Here is a 16326-nt window from a genome sequence, read left to right as displayed (position 1 = left end):
ATCGGGCAGCGTTCTGCTGTGCTGCCAGGGATTCTATTGGCTCCTCTAGTCTGGAAGCTCCGCTGGAAGCTCCACCCTGGATGACCCTGTTAGTGAGTGTTTGGAACACTATGGTAGACAGTGTCCGGCATGAGCCGTGCGTAACAGTACACAGTGAATGCATAGTATGTGTTCTCTCAGTAACAAACCTTAAGCTCATGGGCAGCCATTCTTTCCGTCCAACCTCTACCCTGTACTGCTGTGTGCCCAACCAGCTTTACCAGAGCGGCTGTGGAAGGCGCAGGAGCAGCCGGCATCCCATCGAGACATGGCAGTTAGATTAGTAGTGGCTTGCCACCTGCTCTCAGCCTGCGGGGCAGAAAGAGAGAGAACGCGGCTTCATGCCCCACGCACCGTCCTGAACGCACCACTCCTCTCATTTGTTTACCATTGATGTCACATTTTGTTTGTTTTCCTACTGATGATCGGACACCCAGAAAGTGGAAGTGTCAATTTTGGCTAGCCAGTGGTTGCCATGACAAATAAGAGTTAAGTTTTAAATCGAAAGAGCTGCTGCTAACGGGTCTCTGTCTCGGTGTCCGTCCCCTGCAGAAACCAGCGAGGGTGTGTCACTGCAACTCGGGAACACCAAGGACTTCATTATTTCATTTGACCTCAAGTTCCTGACCAACGGCAGCGTGTCGGTGGTGCTAGAGACCACGGAGAAGAACCAGCTCTTTACTGTGCACTACGTCTCCAACACCCAGCTCATTGCTTTCAAAGAGCGGGACGTGTACTACGGCATCGGTCCCCGCACGTCGTGGGGCACGGTGACCCGGGACCTGGTGACCGACCTCCGGAAAGGAGTGGGCCTTTCCAACACAAAAGCTGTCAAGCCGACCAAGATCATGCCCAAGAAGGTGGTACGCTTGGTGGCAAAAGGCAAAGGCTTCCTGGACAACATCACCATCTCTACCACCGCGCACATGGCCGCCTTTTTTGCCGCCAGCGACTGGCTGGTGCGGAACCAGGACGAGAAAGGTGGCTGGCCCATCATGGTGACCCGGAAGTTAGGGGAAGGGTTCAAGGCCCTGGAGCCGGGCTGGTACTCTGCGATGGCCCAAGGCCAAGCCATCTCGACCCTCGTCCGGGCCTACCTGTTAACAAAAGACCACACATTCCTCAGTTCAGCTTTAAGGGCCACGGCCCCTTACAAGTTTCCATCGGAGCAGCACGGGGTGAGAGCTGTGTTTATGAGTAAACATGACTGGTATGAGGAGTACCCCACCACACCGAGCTCCTTTGTTTTAAACGGCTTCATGTATTCCTTAATCGGGCTCTATGACTTGAAGGAAGCTGCCGGGGAGAAACTCGGGAAAGAAGCGCAGGCCTTGTATGAGCGGGGCATGGAGTCCCTGAAAGCCATGCTCCCCTTGTATGACACCGGCTCGGGGACCATCTATGACCTCCGCCATTTCATGCTCGGCATCGCCCCCAACCTGGCCCGCTGGGACTACCATACCACCCACATCAACCAGCTGCAACTGCTCGGCACCGTCGACGAGTCCCCGATCTTCAAAGAATTTGTCAAGAGGTGGAAAAGCTACCTGAAAGGCAGCCGGGCAAAGCACAACTAGAGCTCACGACCAAAGCCGGCGCCTCCGCCACCGCATTTCCCAAGGCCGCCAGTGGGCTTCGTGCTTCACAGCAAGGAGATCCTTGAGGCCAGTCTGCGGAGAGAATCGCAGTCTGTGGGCTGGGGGTGCGGGGACATCGGTGGGCGAGGCCACAGGGTTCCGGCTGGCTTGCTGTCGCTCGGAGGTGCCTCTCCGTGGGGCTGTGGCGGTGGTGGCACCCCTGGCCACTCACCTCACTCATCCCTGACAGCTCTTTCAGAATGTGCTTCTGTTTCTGGCTGGACGCAGACTTGTTACCAAGTCGTGGACTGTGAGCACCAGGAGAGTGTACTTGTGGCCCGGAGTGTGGTCCCTGCAGCGTTTTTTAAAAGAGACCCGTCCTTTCCAGCGATTCCATTTCTTGGGCCAAGGGAGCCTAGGCTCTCTATGGAGAGGACGTGGAGTCTGCTTGTCTTGACGTGCGGCAGCAGAAGCCCATTTGGGGTGCCGGCGTCAGTTATGTAATGTAAGCACAACTTTCACGGGACTTGTCGACCGCACAAGGGTTACGAAGATGTTGTCTGTGTGAGGAAACTTGATCTACAATCAGTAAAGGTTTGATAATCAGCCCCCCCACCCCACCCCCATTGTGATGGCTTGGTTTTGATGTCCTCAGCTAGGGTTTTATGTCTCATTTCCAACGACCCTTGAGAGTTGGCTGCGTTGAGGTGCAACCTGATTGGGGGACATTTATCACAGCCTAAACAGGAGCCCTTATGTAGGAGCTAGAAAAGTGTGGGAAGGAACTAGCGAGCTTACCGCCACTACCCTTTCAAGATTTCTTCCCCACCGCCCCCCTGTAACGAAAGCTACGTCACAGATGGCATGCAAACGGTTCTTGGTGATGAGCGTTCCAAACCAGGGGCCCTGGCCATGGCTTTTCGTGGGCAAGTGTAATTTTAATTATCCCAGCTACCGGATCGAAGGGCTGCTACTGCCCTGTCGCACCCATGTGACCACCAGGCCTTTGTTATGCTTACCATCCTGCTGTACCTCCACGCAGCCCACGGGCCAGGTGTGCCCTTAGCTCCAGGCCTCGGGTGAAAAGTTGGGGGAGGTGGGGGCAGTGATTTCGCTCTGGCTCTGGTTTTCCTTGGTGACAAATTACAACATTAAGGCTCCGACTTCTGCACTCTGTCATGCATTGAGTCTAAGGTGCACCTCGGGGGAGTGACCAGGATCATGCGCCCATCAGGAGCCAGGTGGCTGACTTGCCTGCTCACTGCTCGCCTCGCGAGGCGGGGAGCCAGGAAGGGTCAGGGATGGGGACAGAGGCACTCTTAGACAGACCTCAGCCAAGGAGGCTGAAACGCCGGCGTAGCGGGCCACCCCTCTGGATTTTGCCCCCAACCCCAACAACTGTGACTTCTGAGCGTGTTCCCATTGTGAGGTGTTCATGCCCCTCAGATGGCTCAGCAAGAGTTCCTGGGACTGTAAGATACGCAAGGCACCCTCCAACCCAAGCACCCTTTTTCTTCCTTGTTGCTCTCAGAGGTCTGGATGCCTGCTTTGTGCTGGCGCACTGGCACCGGGGCACAGGGCACTTGACGAGAGGGGCCTGGTACTGCTCCCGTGACACACTTCAGTGCCTTACCAATGCGCGTGCCAGTCCCAGCCAGTGGTTCTCACACTGCAGCGTCCTCAGTCACCTGAGAGCGTCTCCCAAGTGTGGGCCCCCGGGGTGTCGTCGCGGTGTCCTTGGAGCCCAGTGAGCTGCCTGTGTCAGAGCACTCGGGGGTCCCTGGGGACAGTGGGGAGGGACACTGCCCAACACACTCCCTTCCATCTTTGCTCTTGAACTCCTGCCAGCTTGCTGCGGCTTCAGGGCTTCCCCTGTTTACTTAGCTGGAGCTTAAAGCGAATGGGGAGGGTCTTTGCATTTTGTGACTTTGTGTCTACACATTTTTGCTTGGTTTTGTTTCAGAATCATGGGTTTTATTTTCTGGTGGGGGGTGGGACGGTGCTTTATGTTTTGTTTTGTTTTGTGTTGTTTTTCACACACACACACGCCCCTGAATTAGCTTCGGGGTTCACTTCAATCTGTTGTCACCTCAGTTGGAAAGCTGGCCAGACGCTTCTGGGTGGAGGCGAAGTTGGACCCCTCGGGGGTGATCTCACGCAGGCTGCATCCAGGCAGCACACAGTGCGCATGCGCGCAAGCACATGCCCAACACCCAAGCACAACGCTCCCGTGGTGGCTGCCCCCCCCACCCCCGTCTCCGTCCACATGCAGACTCCCTCAGAAAGCTGCTGTCTTCCTCCTCGTGATTGTTTCTCTGGTTTCTACATCGTACATGTGGGTTATAGACCATGTGTTAAATATGCAATAAAGTGTTTACTGGATGCCCTTCTGAAGGGTAGTCCTTTGTAAAGCTGTGCAGACTGCAGTTTAAGCACAATGTGCACACGTTAGTTTTATATACAGCAAAACTTGATTTTTTGCAGATGGAAAGGTATTTTGTTTCTATACAAAGTAAATGGATCGTTTGTGCTTCATGTAAAGCTGCTTTATAACGTTGTAAAATAAAGTTTTATCTTGAAAGGTGTAGCGAGGCCGGCATCCTTGCTTCTTTTCTGACCACTCGCAGATCCGGATTTCTCACCCTCCTCCCCTGGGACTCCCTCGGGAGGCCGCAGGTGCTATGAAGCCCTCCCTCCACGATGGCGTGGACCTGGGCCCTCGGACTGGTCACCTGCAGAGTGGATACAGTGTGCGGAAAACTAAGAGAAAAGGCTTCGTTTGCTTCTTCTCCGGAACATTAAACATGTTTCGCTCGCTCCACCCCTGGCCCCCCTAAAGCCTCTCAGAGTCATTATTAGATTCCCACATGCAGAGAGCAGGCTGGCTGCTCGTTGTGTCTTGTTGCACGTTATCTTGTGGCCCAAAACATTTGTGTGGTGGAATTCAAACTGTTCACCAGCCCTGCTGTCCCAGCCAACTAGCTCACCGGTTTTGACAGGCACCAATTGACAGGCCAGGCAGCCACCACTATACCCCGACACGCACACACACACACAAACACACACACACACACACACATCACCCACCTTTCCGTTAAGATGCATCTAGAAAGTTACCAGAAGTCCTGGGTAGGATGAGGTCTCAAGAGTTTTGCTCTGTGTAGCCAATCTGTGATACAATTGGCTATTCTGCTTTACTGCCCCGAGCACCATATATCTATCTGTACCCCCATGGTCTTTGAGAGGCTGCAGACCCTCCTGTCTGCTACAGAGGGACCGATTCAGCCTTCCGCAGTGCTCCCCTGCCCGAGTATGCCCCCTTCGCATGCATGCATACTGCTCTTAATACACGTCAGCGCTTCCACTTCTGCAAGCTGGGCCCACACTTCAGGGCACTAAGTGGGCACTGTGTGACCCTGCCGCTCTGGCCACGAGCAGTTAGGCCAAGGCTGAGTCGCTCATCCAAGCCAGGTGGATCTGTCTCTTCCCCAGGAACCCCTAACTCGGGCGGGTTTTCAAGGCGGCAGCGTATGTGAACAGTGGGAAGAATGTTGATGGTGCCTTTCTGAGGCCAGCTGCGGGCCTCCCGGGTCCCAGGAGAAGCCACTGTGCCCCGAGGATAAATCCCCTGCTTGGGGTCAAATTGGCTAAGCTTAGTATCTATTGCTTGAAAGCAATGAGCTCTAAATTAATAAAACAATGCCCCTGTTACAGAGGAAAAATAAAACAGTAGGGAGTCTGCCTTCTTCTGCCTGGACCACTTTTCATCCAAAGTGTGCAGGCCCAGGACCAGCTAGGTTTGCATTTGACAGGGCGGTAATCGGCTAAGGTCAAAGCTGAAAGATCTTTAGGGGACATTGGTTGGGCAGAAATCGGGATGTGGCACTCAGATGGCTCCCTGGCTGTGCGCCTGCAACAGCGGACTGACTTTACCCGCAGCTGTCAATGGGCTCCTGACACCAAAGTCAAGCTGCAAGCACTACCAGGGAGTCCATCCGGACTCACGGCAAGCCTATAGGACTGGGTGGACCTCAACAGTGGGTTTCCGAGACTATAAGCCTCTGCAGGAGTAGAAAGCCTCATCTCCCCTCAGAGAGGCTGGCGATTTCAAACCACTGACTACAAGGCCACCAGGGCCCCTCCCTCACCATACAGTGCAAGAGATCACCAGAGAAGCCATTGATGACCAAGTTTCCTCATACGCTGACACAAGGCAACCCATTAAAATGGTGTCTTCAAAAGTAGCTACCCCACACCTCATGCCAAATAGGAAAGTCAACTCACAATGCGTCCATGACTTTTACATGCAAGAACGAAAACCATTGAAGTCTTAAAGCATGGCCGTGGTATAGTTTGGGGCAGTGGGGTGCTTACATGTGATAGCAAACGCACAAGTCAGACTGGACCCCAGTAAAACGAAGGAACTCTTGTGGTTCAAGGGCTTTGCCTAGAAAGTAACGACGTAGCCTAAGGAATGGGAGAAAATGTTGACTAACTCCGCCAATATGGAGTTACAGCTCAACAACTAAGACGACCCAATGAAAAGACGGGCAACGAAATGCTGGCCTTTCTCCAAGCAGGCTGACCAACAGTGGCACGTGAAGGATGCTCAGTGCCATGCCCCACAGCTCAACTGCCACGGAGTCCGTGCTGACTCGGGACGGCCCCTGTAGGTTTCTGGGAGCGTAGCGTTTAGGAGAGTAGAAATCCCAGTCTTTCTGCCTCCAAACATGCACGTCGCAGCCCCATTTGTAGACACTGGGAGAGTGTCCATAAGCCACAAATGAGACACCCACCACCCACTATTTAATAACGAAATAGCAAGTGGGGGGCTGGGGAGAAAGGAATCTGAAATGGTACAGCTGCTGTAGGGAAAAGGCACATCTTTGTTGTTAAAAAAAATTACACAGTGGCCATCTAGTGGTGCTGCTGGCTGCTTTCCCATCGAATCCAACTCCTGGTGCCCCCGTGGCAGAGTGGAACCTGCCTATGGCATTTCCTAGTTAAAGCAACAGATTTCTTTGGTTTTGCCCTGCAAGGGGCTGGGAGCTTTGAACTGCTAACCTTTTAGGTAGCAGCCAACTGCTTAACCGTGTGAGCTAGAAATTCCACCCCTAGCACATAACCAAAGGCTTGAACGCAGCAACTTGTCCGCCAATGTTCCCAAAAGTCAGAAGGTGGCGACAACTTAAATGCAGATGCGTGGGTAAACGAAAGGTGGACCACACATATAATGGAGCATCATTCAGCCACAAAGAAATACTGTGAGAGGGACGGACCTTGAAAACATCGTGCTGCATGAACTAAGCCAGGCACAAAAAGAGAAATCCTGTATGATTCCGCTCACGGAAGAATTGCCTAGAACAAGAACCGGGCATGGGGAGGACTGCTAAAGGGCTTCTGGGTTTCTGTTGAGTCCTGGTGGTGTAGTGGGTTACACACTGAGTTGCTAAGTGCAAAGTCAGCAGTTCGGAGCCACTCGGCACTAGAAAGTTGATGCTTCCTAGTCTGGTAAAGAGTCTTGGAAACCCACGGGGCACGTCTACCCGTAGGGAACTATGGGGGTTCCTTATGAAAACCCAAACCAAACTCCCAGCCACTGAGTTAGTGCTGACTCATATCAACCCCCTGTGGGTGTGCGAGGCTGTAACGGTTTGAGAGAGTTGAAAGTTGTCTCCCGAGGAGTTGCTGGGGGATTTGAACTTCCAACCATGTGGATCACAGCTCTCCGCATTACCACTACACCACCAGAGCTCAGAATCAACTCGATGGCAGTGAATTTCTCAGCATTGGCAATTTTTTAATAGTGGCAACGATTGCACAGTATGCTGTATGGCTTAGTGTCACAGAATTGTACACTTAGGGCTGGTTGAAACAGCTATTTGGGGGGGTTGGGGGAGGAGTATACACCACAGCATCAGCAGCCAGAACCTTCTGCCCGTAGATCGGCATGCATGCAGATCTCTGAGGTGATGGGAAAAGCGTTAGCTGTACTTACTATTCGATAGTGCAGCATGACAGAAACCTCAAGTGGTGGGTTTAACAAACAGAACTTTATTTTCTCACTAGTTCGGAGGTGAAATGTCTAAATCTCTCTTTGTGGGCTCAGGAGGAAGCTCCTTGTCTCTCTGGCTCCTGCCCCTGGGCCATCTTCATGTGGCCTCGGATCCCTCATCGCTGCTGCAGGCTTGTTTAATGTCTTTTATATGGCACCTGAGAGGGACACAAGACAACCAATACTAACCTGCCTCAGTAACATAGCAAAGACAACCCCTGCCCAAATGGGATTGTAATCACGGCCATAGATGTTAGAAAGTATAACACATTATTTTGGCGGGTGGTGGTGGTGGGGAGCTGTCCACAATTCCATTGATATGCTATATGTAGATGTAGATTATATAAATATTCCATTGAGTTGATTCCGACTCCTAGCCACCCTACAGAACAGAGTGGGACTGCTTCTGGGGGGTTCTGAGACGGCAATCCTTTATGGAAGCAGGAAACCTCATCTTTATCCATGGAATGAACTCCTGACCTTGCGGTCAGCAGCCCACTGCGCCCCCAGGGCACCTCGTGAAGAGTACACACCGCCTATCAGCATTGCAAGTTGTAAGATTTTGTTTGGTGGTTTGTGTGTCTTTTTAGGTTGTTTTTTCTTTTAATCCCAAATCTGCACTATTGTAACTGTTAGAAATCGTCAACCATAGAGGGATAAAATATTGATTTTCATTAGACCAGATCATTAAGGATGTCAGATTGAAAATGGATGGGTCTTCCAAGGCTGCACTGGTGGTGCATTTGAATCTCAGCTGCTCAATCTCTGGCGAAAGAGATACATTCACCATCTGGCAAGAATGATGGATGCCCCGTGTATCGATGCCGCACCTCCTGGATGGCAGCCAGCACCCGCACGGCGTACCTCTGCCCCTCCTATTGTGTGTGTGTGAGGGGGGGGGCGGTGCCATGGCAGAACTGCGCGGCGGCTGTTGAGCCCTCGCACAGAGATGGGCCGCACAAGACCAGTAAGTGACGTTGTTAGCTCTTGGGCCGGCAGTACACCAGCTTTGCCCGATGAAAAAATTCACGCTGCAGCCTGTTTTGTAGCCCAAGTGGGTTTTTATGAAGGACAGGACAGGTTTCGGGTTTGACACCCTCAAAGGAGTTCACATCGGGGCCGGAACAACAACGTGGAAAAGAGCACCCATGCGTTCAGCTATTTGGGTGGGTAGGGCCGGTAGCCCGGGAGGCCAGAAGCCCAGGAACCTAGAGGCTGAGAATATGTGGGCCAAGAGGCTGTGAGCCCCGAGCAGGCCTGGAGCGGGCACCTGTGCGCCTGCGCAGAGAAAGACACCCTACCCCTCTACCTGCCTCTGGCCAGGAGCAGTTTAAAGGAACATCTCAGAGCTTGCTCCTGCCTTTATTCTAGCCCAGCCCCTGGCTGGGGGAAGGCCTGGTTGATGGTATTGGTTGGCCCCCTTGGCTAAGTTTGGCCCACCTGGGTGATGTCATGAGCATGGGCCTAGTTTGGCCCACCCAGGTGTACCTCAGTTTGGGGGTTTCATAGGTGTCGAATGGTTGCCTGATTTCTTTCCAACCTCCTCTGTGGGGGCCTTTGCAGGCATGGGAGGGACACTCCCCTGTCCCTAAGCTAGCTGCCTAAGATCATTGGGGGTGAGAAACAGCAGTCCATTATCAGCTATTAAACGCACCATTCCCATAGGATGTAGTGAGTCCACCCAAAGCTCGCTGGCCCTGGACTTACCCCCAGCAGGCTCTGGGACCTGCCTGAGATGCTGTCTGCCCTCCTCTGCTCCTAGTGACATCACTGAGTGAAGACGCACCATTTCAGTTCAGAAAATAGAGTAGAGAGGGTTCATTTCTTTGGGGAGTAGGGACGGCGGTAAATTCCTCCAGGGGCTTGGCTGGAGGGGTGGGGTGGGGGGATCTGTCCTTGTTCATAAGAAACACATGGCGCAAGTGCCTGTTTCCATTTCATGCCTGTTACTCACGCTCTCCTCTAACACCTGTGAAATGAAGGCACTGCAATCCAATTGAATGGAGTGGGCAACCCCAAACAAATCCCCAAATCCCATCAACCGCCTCGGAGAACAGAGGCGTGTGGCTGTCTTCTCAGCTCCCGAAGGCGCTTTCCCTGTCTGCAAGCCTCTGCCAGAGGCTCTTGCCTGGACGGCGTTGGTCTTCCTGTCGGCCTGTGGTTAGAAGCAGAGAAAGGGAACAGCACATGCCTATCGCTGCTTCTCAGACTGTGGCCGTCAGGGCTGACCCACAGCAACGCGATGTGGCCCAGGAGAGCTGCCCCAAAGGGAGTTCCTGGGCTATAAACTTTGCCAAAGCAGACCACTGGGAGCTGGTGGACTCGAACTATCAACCTTCTGGTTAGCAACCAAATGCTTAACCATTGGTATTTCCTTGCTTCTCAGACTCACAAAATTCACTGCCATTGAGTCAATGTCAACTCATAGCGACTCTACAGCACAGGGCAGAACTTCCCCGGTGGGTTTCCGAGACTGTAACTCTTTATGGGAAGAGAAAGCCTCCTCTCTGTGGTTTCAAACTACTGACCTTGTGGTTTTCAGCCTAACACAACCCACGCCACCACTGGGGATCCTGTCTCCTCAAACTAGATCCCATTGATTCCTCACCATGACTCCGGCAGCCTGACCCAGGAGATGGGCGAGAAAACTGACACACCTCATGGCCAAGGTCATGAGGTTCTCTGAGAACCGGGAAGAGAGTGTACGCAGACAAATTCTCTACGCTCTTATTTTAAGGATTCTGAGAGGCTGAGACTCGTGGAGGGAGGCCTTCACACTCATGAGTTGGAGATGCACCCCAGTCACATTGCCCTAAGTAAAACTTATTCCCCACGCTATCCCCCCCTCCATAGTAATGCCAATTGTAAGGTGCTGCTTAAAAGCTCATGGTTGCTACCATACCGTTGAAGGCTATCTGCCTGAAGGTCATCTGCCATCAAAGCAATCAGACCATCTTAACTGTAAGTACGGCCCACTCCCTTCTCACAAGGATCATAGATTGTTCCCCTGGAGAAGAGCTCAGGAACACTTAAGGTCAAGCCAGCTCCGGGGCGACCAAAGTTAGACCACCATCTTAACTGTGGAACCCCCATCTTGTTATGTATGCACATATGTATGCCTCCGGTATGTCCCCTTCCTATTGCATGTATACCCCCAGCTCGCCCCTTTCCTGTTACGTGTATGCCTCTACTACGACCCCTTCCTGTGCGGATGTGTGTGCGTGGCTCGCACGCCCGAGATTGTGTAAACGGGAGAGAGAAAGCATGACTCGCTCTCTGATTTGGGTTGCCATGGAAGAGGTGAGCCCTTGCATGTCTTGTCTGTCGGCTCTTTGATTTACCCTTCAATTACACAACTGCCCCAGGACCCGGTCGGTTGTGGAGGCTGGTCCCCCACAGGGGATAGCAAGATGACAAGGGGCCATTCCTGCTACAGCCACAGCTGTGAAGCCGTCTGGCCTGGGAATACTCTGAGGAGAAGTGGTTAAGTGTGCGACTCCTGGCCGGAAGGTTGACAGTTCAAACCTAGCCCCATACCCCCTCAGAAGGTAAGTCTAGTGAGCTGCTTCCAAAAGCTACAGCCTCAAAAGGCCCACGGAGCAGCTCCACTCTGCACGCAGGATCCGTTCGGGTTCACGGTAACCAACCACAGCTGCCCTCCCCCAAAAAAGACAAGCAGTGGGGGCAATGAGACCGTTAGCAACAGTGACCACGTGTCCACAGCGGGCCAGCCTCTCACCCATGAGGCTTCCTGTGCTATCTTTCCCATGCTTTTGGAAAATCCCAAGAGGAAGGGTGACATGAAGCTCACTGATGAAGGTGTCAATTTGGTCTGGTGAAGCACCTTGCCAAAGGTGACACGACTGTGACGTGTCAAGCCCAAAGTCCATGTACTGAGGCACTGTGCCCAGACTACAGACAGGGCCCGCCGTGTCCCGTACAGATCTCCACCGCAGAGCCGCCCGCAGCAGCCAGCTGAGAAACGGGCCCTCTCACCTGGGGGCTCTACCGCAGAGCTGCTGATATTGGGATTTGCTCTCCCAAGTGATTTGCAAGGATGGTTTTTTTCAGTGACTGAGTCTCGTTGCTGTACTATGCCTTCAGCTTCCCCAGGTCACTGAACGGGGAGGGGGGTGATGGCCCAGCGTGACAGGCCCTCCTTAAGAACTCCTGCTCCATCCAAAACCATCCCGTGATGCAGCTGTTGGTTTTAAATGGCTGAGCTTGTGGTTAACAGCCCAAAGCATAACCATAGGCCACCAGATGCATATTACAGGGGGTACTGGTGGTTCTGTGGTAGAATTTCCCCTTTCATGGGGGAAACCCAGGTTCAATGCCAACACACTTCATGGCGGCCACTACCCATCTGTCAGTGGAGGCTTGTGTGCTGCTTTGATGCTCATCAAATTTCATCGGAACTTTTGGGCTACGACAGGTTAGGAAGGAAGGCCTAGTGATCTCCTTCCAAAAAGCAGCCAAGGAAAGCCCTGTGGGTCACAGCTGCTTGACCCACACCTAATCGTGGGGGTGGCGGTTGCATCATTTCATGTCAACATGAAGAGATATAAATGTGTAGGGGCTGAGGAAGTGGGCAAAAGACCCGAACAGAAGTTTCCCTGGGGAGGAGACCTGAATGGCCAATGAACATATGAGAAAATGCCCTGATCATGAGCCATCAGAGAAATGCAAATTAAAACAACCATGAGATACCACCTAACACCCTGGAGGATAGCCCAAATCATGAAATCAGAGAGCAACCAATGTTGGAGGGGCTGTGGCCAGGCAGGAACTCTCGTCCCCTGCTGGTGGTTTGTAAATATGGGCAGCCTCTGCGGAAAGCCATCGGTGATATCTACAGCAAATGGGATTGAGCTACCCTGTGACCCAGCCATCCCTCTACTGGGCATATACCCAGAAGAGGTCAGAAATAGACCACGACCGGTTGTCTACACTCCAATATTTATTGTGGCGCAATTCACAATCGCAAAGAATTGGAAACCACCTAAATTTCCATTGATAAACGAGTGGATTAGAAAATTCTGACACATACACACGGTGGAATACTACGCATCACTAAAAAGCACGGATGATCACATGAAGCACATTGTTGCAAGGGCAGAGCTGGAGGCAAGTATGCTAAGCAAAGTCAGGCAATAACAAAAGGACAAGTGCAACAAGTGCACAGTAGGTTTAGGAGAAAAGCCCCTTGGGTCGGACAGACCAAACCCAAGGATGTGTGTACATGTTGTTCCACCACAAGGACGGGGGAAGGGTGGAAGGAGAAAGTGGGAGTTTGAGGGGAGACGATGGCACTAGGGGAGCAGGGCACTAACCCACCCAGGGGGAGAGTATTGATATATCGCCACGAAATTGAGAGTGTGTATGCAGACTCCACCAGGGTGCGCCAAACCTTGAGGGCAATGTAACAATGTGGAGCAACTCATGAACAGAGGGAGGCTGCAGGGCCGGCCCCAATCAGAGCCAAACTGACCCCCTCCCGAGAAGTCTGTGCTATAGAGGACAACACGAAACCTGCAGGCTGGGGAGAGGGGCTGGCCTGCCACACCCACACAGAAGCAAACCAAGAAGGGAAAAGAGAGAGGGATGGTCTAGCCCCCCGATCAGCGCACCAAGCCCTAAGGAGCACACCATGACAGAGGACCATACTGGGGACCCAAGGTGGGGAGTGAATCCAGTCGGAAACCCCACAGTGAGGCAAACCGAGAAGGGAACCTAACAGATCAGCAACGGGAGCAAAGCAAAGCCAAAATGCCCCTGAGGAGCCCCCGAAATAGACTTCAGGCAGGAGGGGCAGTTCCTGGAATTCCCCCAGGACCAATGGGAGGCAGTCATAAAGGTCAGCAGACAGACCTGGAATTATAGATGCTTTGTTGTGTTTTCCTAGTTCTTATGATCTTTGTTTCCTCTTTTTATTCAATCTTTTGTTTTGTCTCCATTCTTGTCGGTTTTGCCTACAAGATAGGCATGGGAAGCAAGCTCGAGGAGAAAGCAACAGGACGGAAGGTTCCAGAGGGACGTGGAGGGAGGATGAGGTGGGGGCAGGGAGCGGTGAGTAAACTGCCATAGACAGGGGAACAACTAGGGAATTAAAATCAACAACTAAGAGGACGTAGAGATCCTGGGGGTGTTGGAGCAACGGCAATCTAGCTGAGAGGAATTACTAAGAGGCAGAAGAAGGGCAAGCATGATGGTGGGGCAGGAGGAAGGTAAAAGGAAACAGGAAAGATCTAGGAAGTAAAGCTATGGATAGAGGTATAAACATAGGTATGTACATATGTAAATATATTACTTCATATAAATAGAGGTATTGGTCTATGGACATCTATTTATATGGCAATACACTGAGGTAGTGGACAGACTCTGGGCCTCTGCTCAAACCCTGCCTCAAGGCAAGAACACTTTGTTCTAACACCTGGCATTCTGTGATGCTCACCCTCCTGGCATGATCACTGAAGACAAAATGAGTGCATAGAAAATGTGGTGAAGAAAGCTGATGGTGGCAGGCTATCAAAAGATATAGCATCTGAGGTCTTAAAGGCTTGAAGTTAAACAAACGGTTATCTGGCAGAGAAGCAACAAGCCCATGTGGAAGCACACCAGTCTCTGAGATCATGAAGTATCGACCAAGTAACAAGCATCAGAAGACCCCAAACAACAACAAAAAAACATTGTTGAGAATGAGGGGGATCAAAGCAGAGACCCATCTGTAGACAATGGGACCTCCCCTCACAGAAGGGTCACAGGGAAGGGATGAGTCAACCAGGGACCAATATAGCACCAATGAAACACAATATTTCTCTGGTTCCTTGAGGCTTCCTCACCCCTCACTATCATGACCCCAGTCCTGCCATTCACTGTGGGCTAGACCAGAGCATGTGCACAGGTACAGATAAGAGTTAAGAGCTTACGACACATGGGATCCAGGAGAATGGGAGAATCAATATCAGGAGGGTAGGGGGAAGGTAGGGAAAGGAGGGGAGGAAAGGGGAACCTATAGCAATGATCAGCACATAGCCACACACACACACACACCAGGGGGACAAACAATAGAAACTGTGGGGGAAGGGAGACAGTGGTTGTTGTAAGATATGAAAACAATAATTTATAGTTTATCAAGGGATCACAAGGTGGGGAGGGAGGGTAAAAAGAGGAGCTGATACTAAAGGCTCACATAGAAAGTCAATGTTTAGAACATGATGATAACAACATTTGTACAAATATTCTTGATACAATTGATGTGTGGATTGTTATAAGAGCCCCCAATAAATGATGTTTTAATAAAGAAATAAAAATAAAAGTGTAGGAGTGGCATTCAGCCTGATGGCGCCTCCCTGTGGGCGTGGCCTTCTCCTAGGAGGGTCCTGGGAACCTCCCCTCTCTCTCCACCTTCACCTTCCTGCTGGCCGCCCCTGGTTTCTGCGAACCCTGTGAAGCAGCCACCATCATTGGATCCACAGGACTTCGCACCCACCGGCCTGTGATCCTCCTGCATTCGACATCATTGCTGAGACTGCATGAGTCTGAGGAGGGACTTCTAGACCAGTATCAGACTTATGGACTTTATCTGGACTGGGCTGGGATGTTCGCTTGATATACAATTACTTCTTGATATAAATTTCTCTCTGGCACATACATGAGTCATCAGGTCAAATAGATTAAAAGGAAGGGTGGAGACAGTGGCTAACCAGAACCATTAAAACTCCTTTAAAAATTACTTTATAATCCAAACAAACGCATCTTTAGACCAAACATAGCCCCTGGGTAGCTTGCGTATTAGAATTTTCTAGCTGTTGAGAGATCTGCTTACTACTGCCCTCCAGTCATGTCTGCTGGGATATATCTTTCTCTTCAGACTGATCTGATCAGAGGTGTGTTGTTTTGCTTCATATGGTTGCCATTCGCTCAGGTGACTGCTCACCTCCGAGCACCTCTGCCATGAAGCACCCCGGGCAGCCCCCACCTACAGCCAGACCGCATCCTCCACTCCTCCATTCTTGACCACGGGTGGTCCAAGGGAGACCTAGGAGGAAGACTTTCCAGAGCACATCCTGATGTGGCTCTCCCAGTCAGGGGTTCTCAACAGAGAACATTCCCTGCCCTCCCTCCTCAAACACACTGTCAGGAGGCATGTTTGATGGCCCTGACTTCAAGTGAGCTGTGCTATTGGTCAAGGGCTCTGATGGCATAGTGGTTACAAGTTGTGCTGTGGTCTACAAGGTCAGCAGTTCAAAACCACCAGCCAGCTCCGCAGAGAACAGCCAGCACTTCCTCCTTCCTTTAGCAGCTAGAGTCTCAGACACTCACAGGGCAGTTCTACCTGTCCCACCAGGTTGCTGTGAGTCGGCATCCACTCGATGGTAATGAATTTGGAGTTCGTTTGGTGCTATTGACAAGGAGCCCTGGTGGGTGGTGTAGTGGGTTCTCCATTGGGCTGCTAACCAGGTCTTCTGGGGCCACTCTGCTGCCCCTAGGCATGAATTACTACCAACCAAAACTACCCACTGCCACCCAGGTAGTTCCGACCTACAGCGGCCCCAGACAGGGCTTCTAAGACTGCAAACCCATAGGGGAGCACCCAGCCTCATCTTCCTCTTGTGGGGTGGCTGGTGGGGCTGTCCCATCAAGCATGCACTT

General features: G+C 51.9%; 1 protein-coding gene across 5 annotated transcripts in view; it reads left to right on the top strand.

Moving 5' to 3' along the window:
* The window catches only part of GLCE (glucuronic acid epimerase), a 114677-nt gene extending 110474 nt beyond the window's left edge, over positions 1-4203 (top strand). For all 5 annotated transcript variants that reach the window (XM_075535254.1, XM_075535257.1, XM_075535253.1 and 2 more), the window contains one exon: positions 592-4203. In XM_075535254.1, the coding sequence (XP_075391369.1) occupies positions 592-1616 (1025 nt within the window). In that variant the 3' untranslated portion in view covers positions 1617-4203. The remainder of the gene's footprint in view (positions 1-591) is intronic.
* Positions 4204-16326: the final 12123 nt, after the last annotated feature.

The sequence above is a fragment of the Tenrec ecaudatus genome, chromosome 17 (genome assembly GCF_050624435.1).
Source record: "Tenrec ecaudatus isolate mTenEca1 chromosome 17, mTenEca1.hap1, whole genome shotgun sequence".
Lineage (NCBI taxonomy): Eukaryota > Metazoa > Chordata > Mammalia > Afrosoricida > Tenrecidae > Tenrec > Tenrec ecaudatus.
Note: the sequence above shows the minus strand (reverse complement) of the source record. Positions and strands in the feature narration are given on the sequence as shown.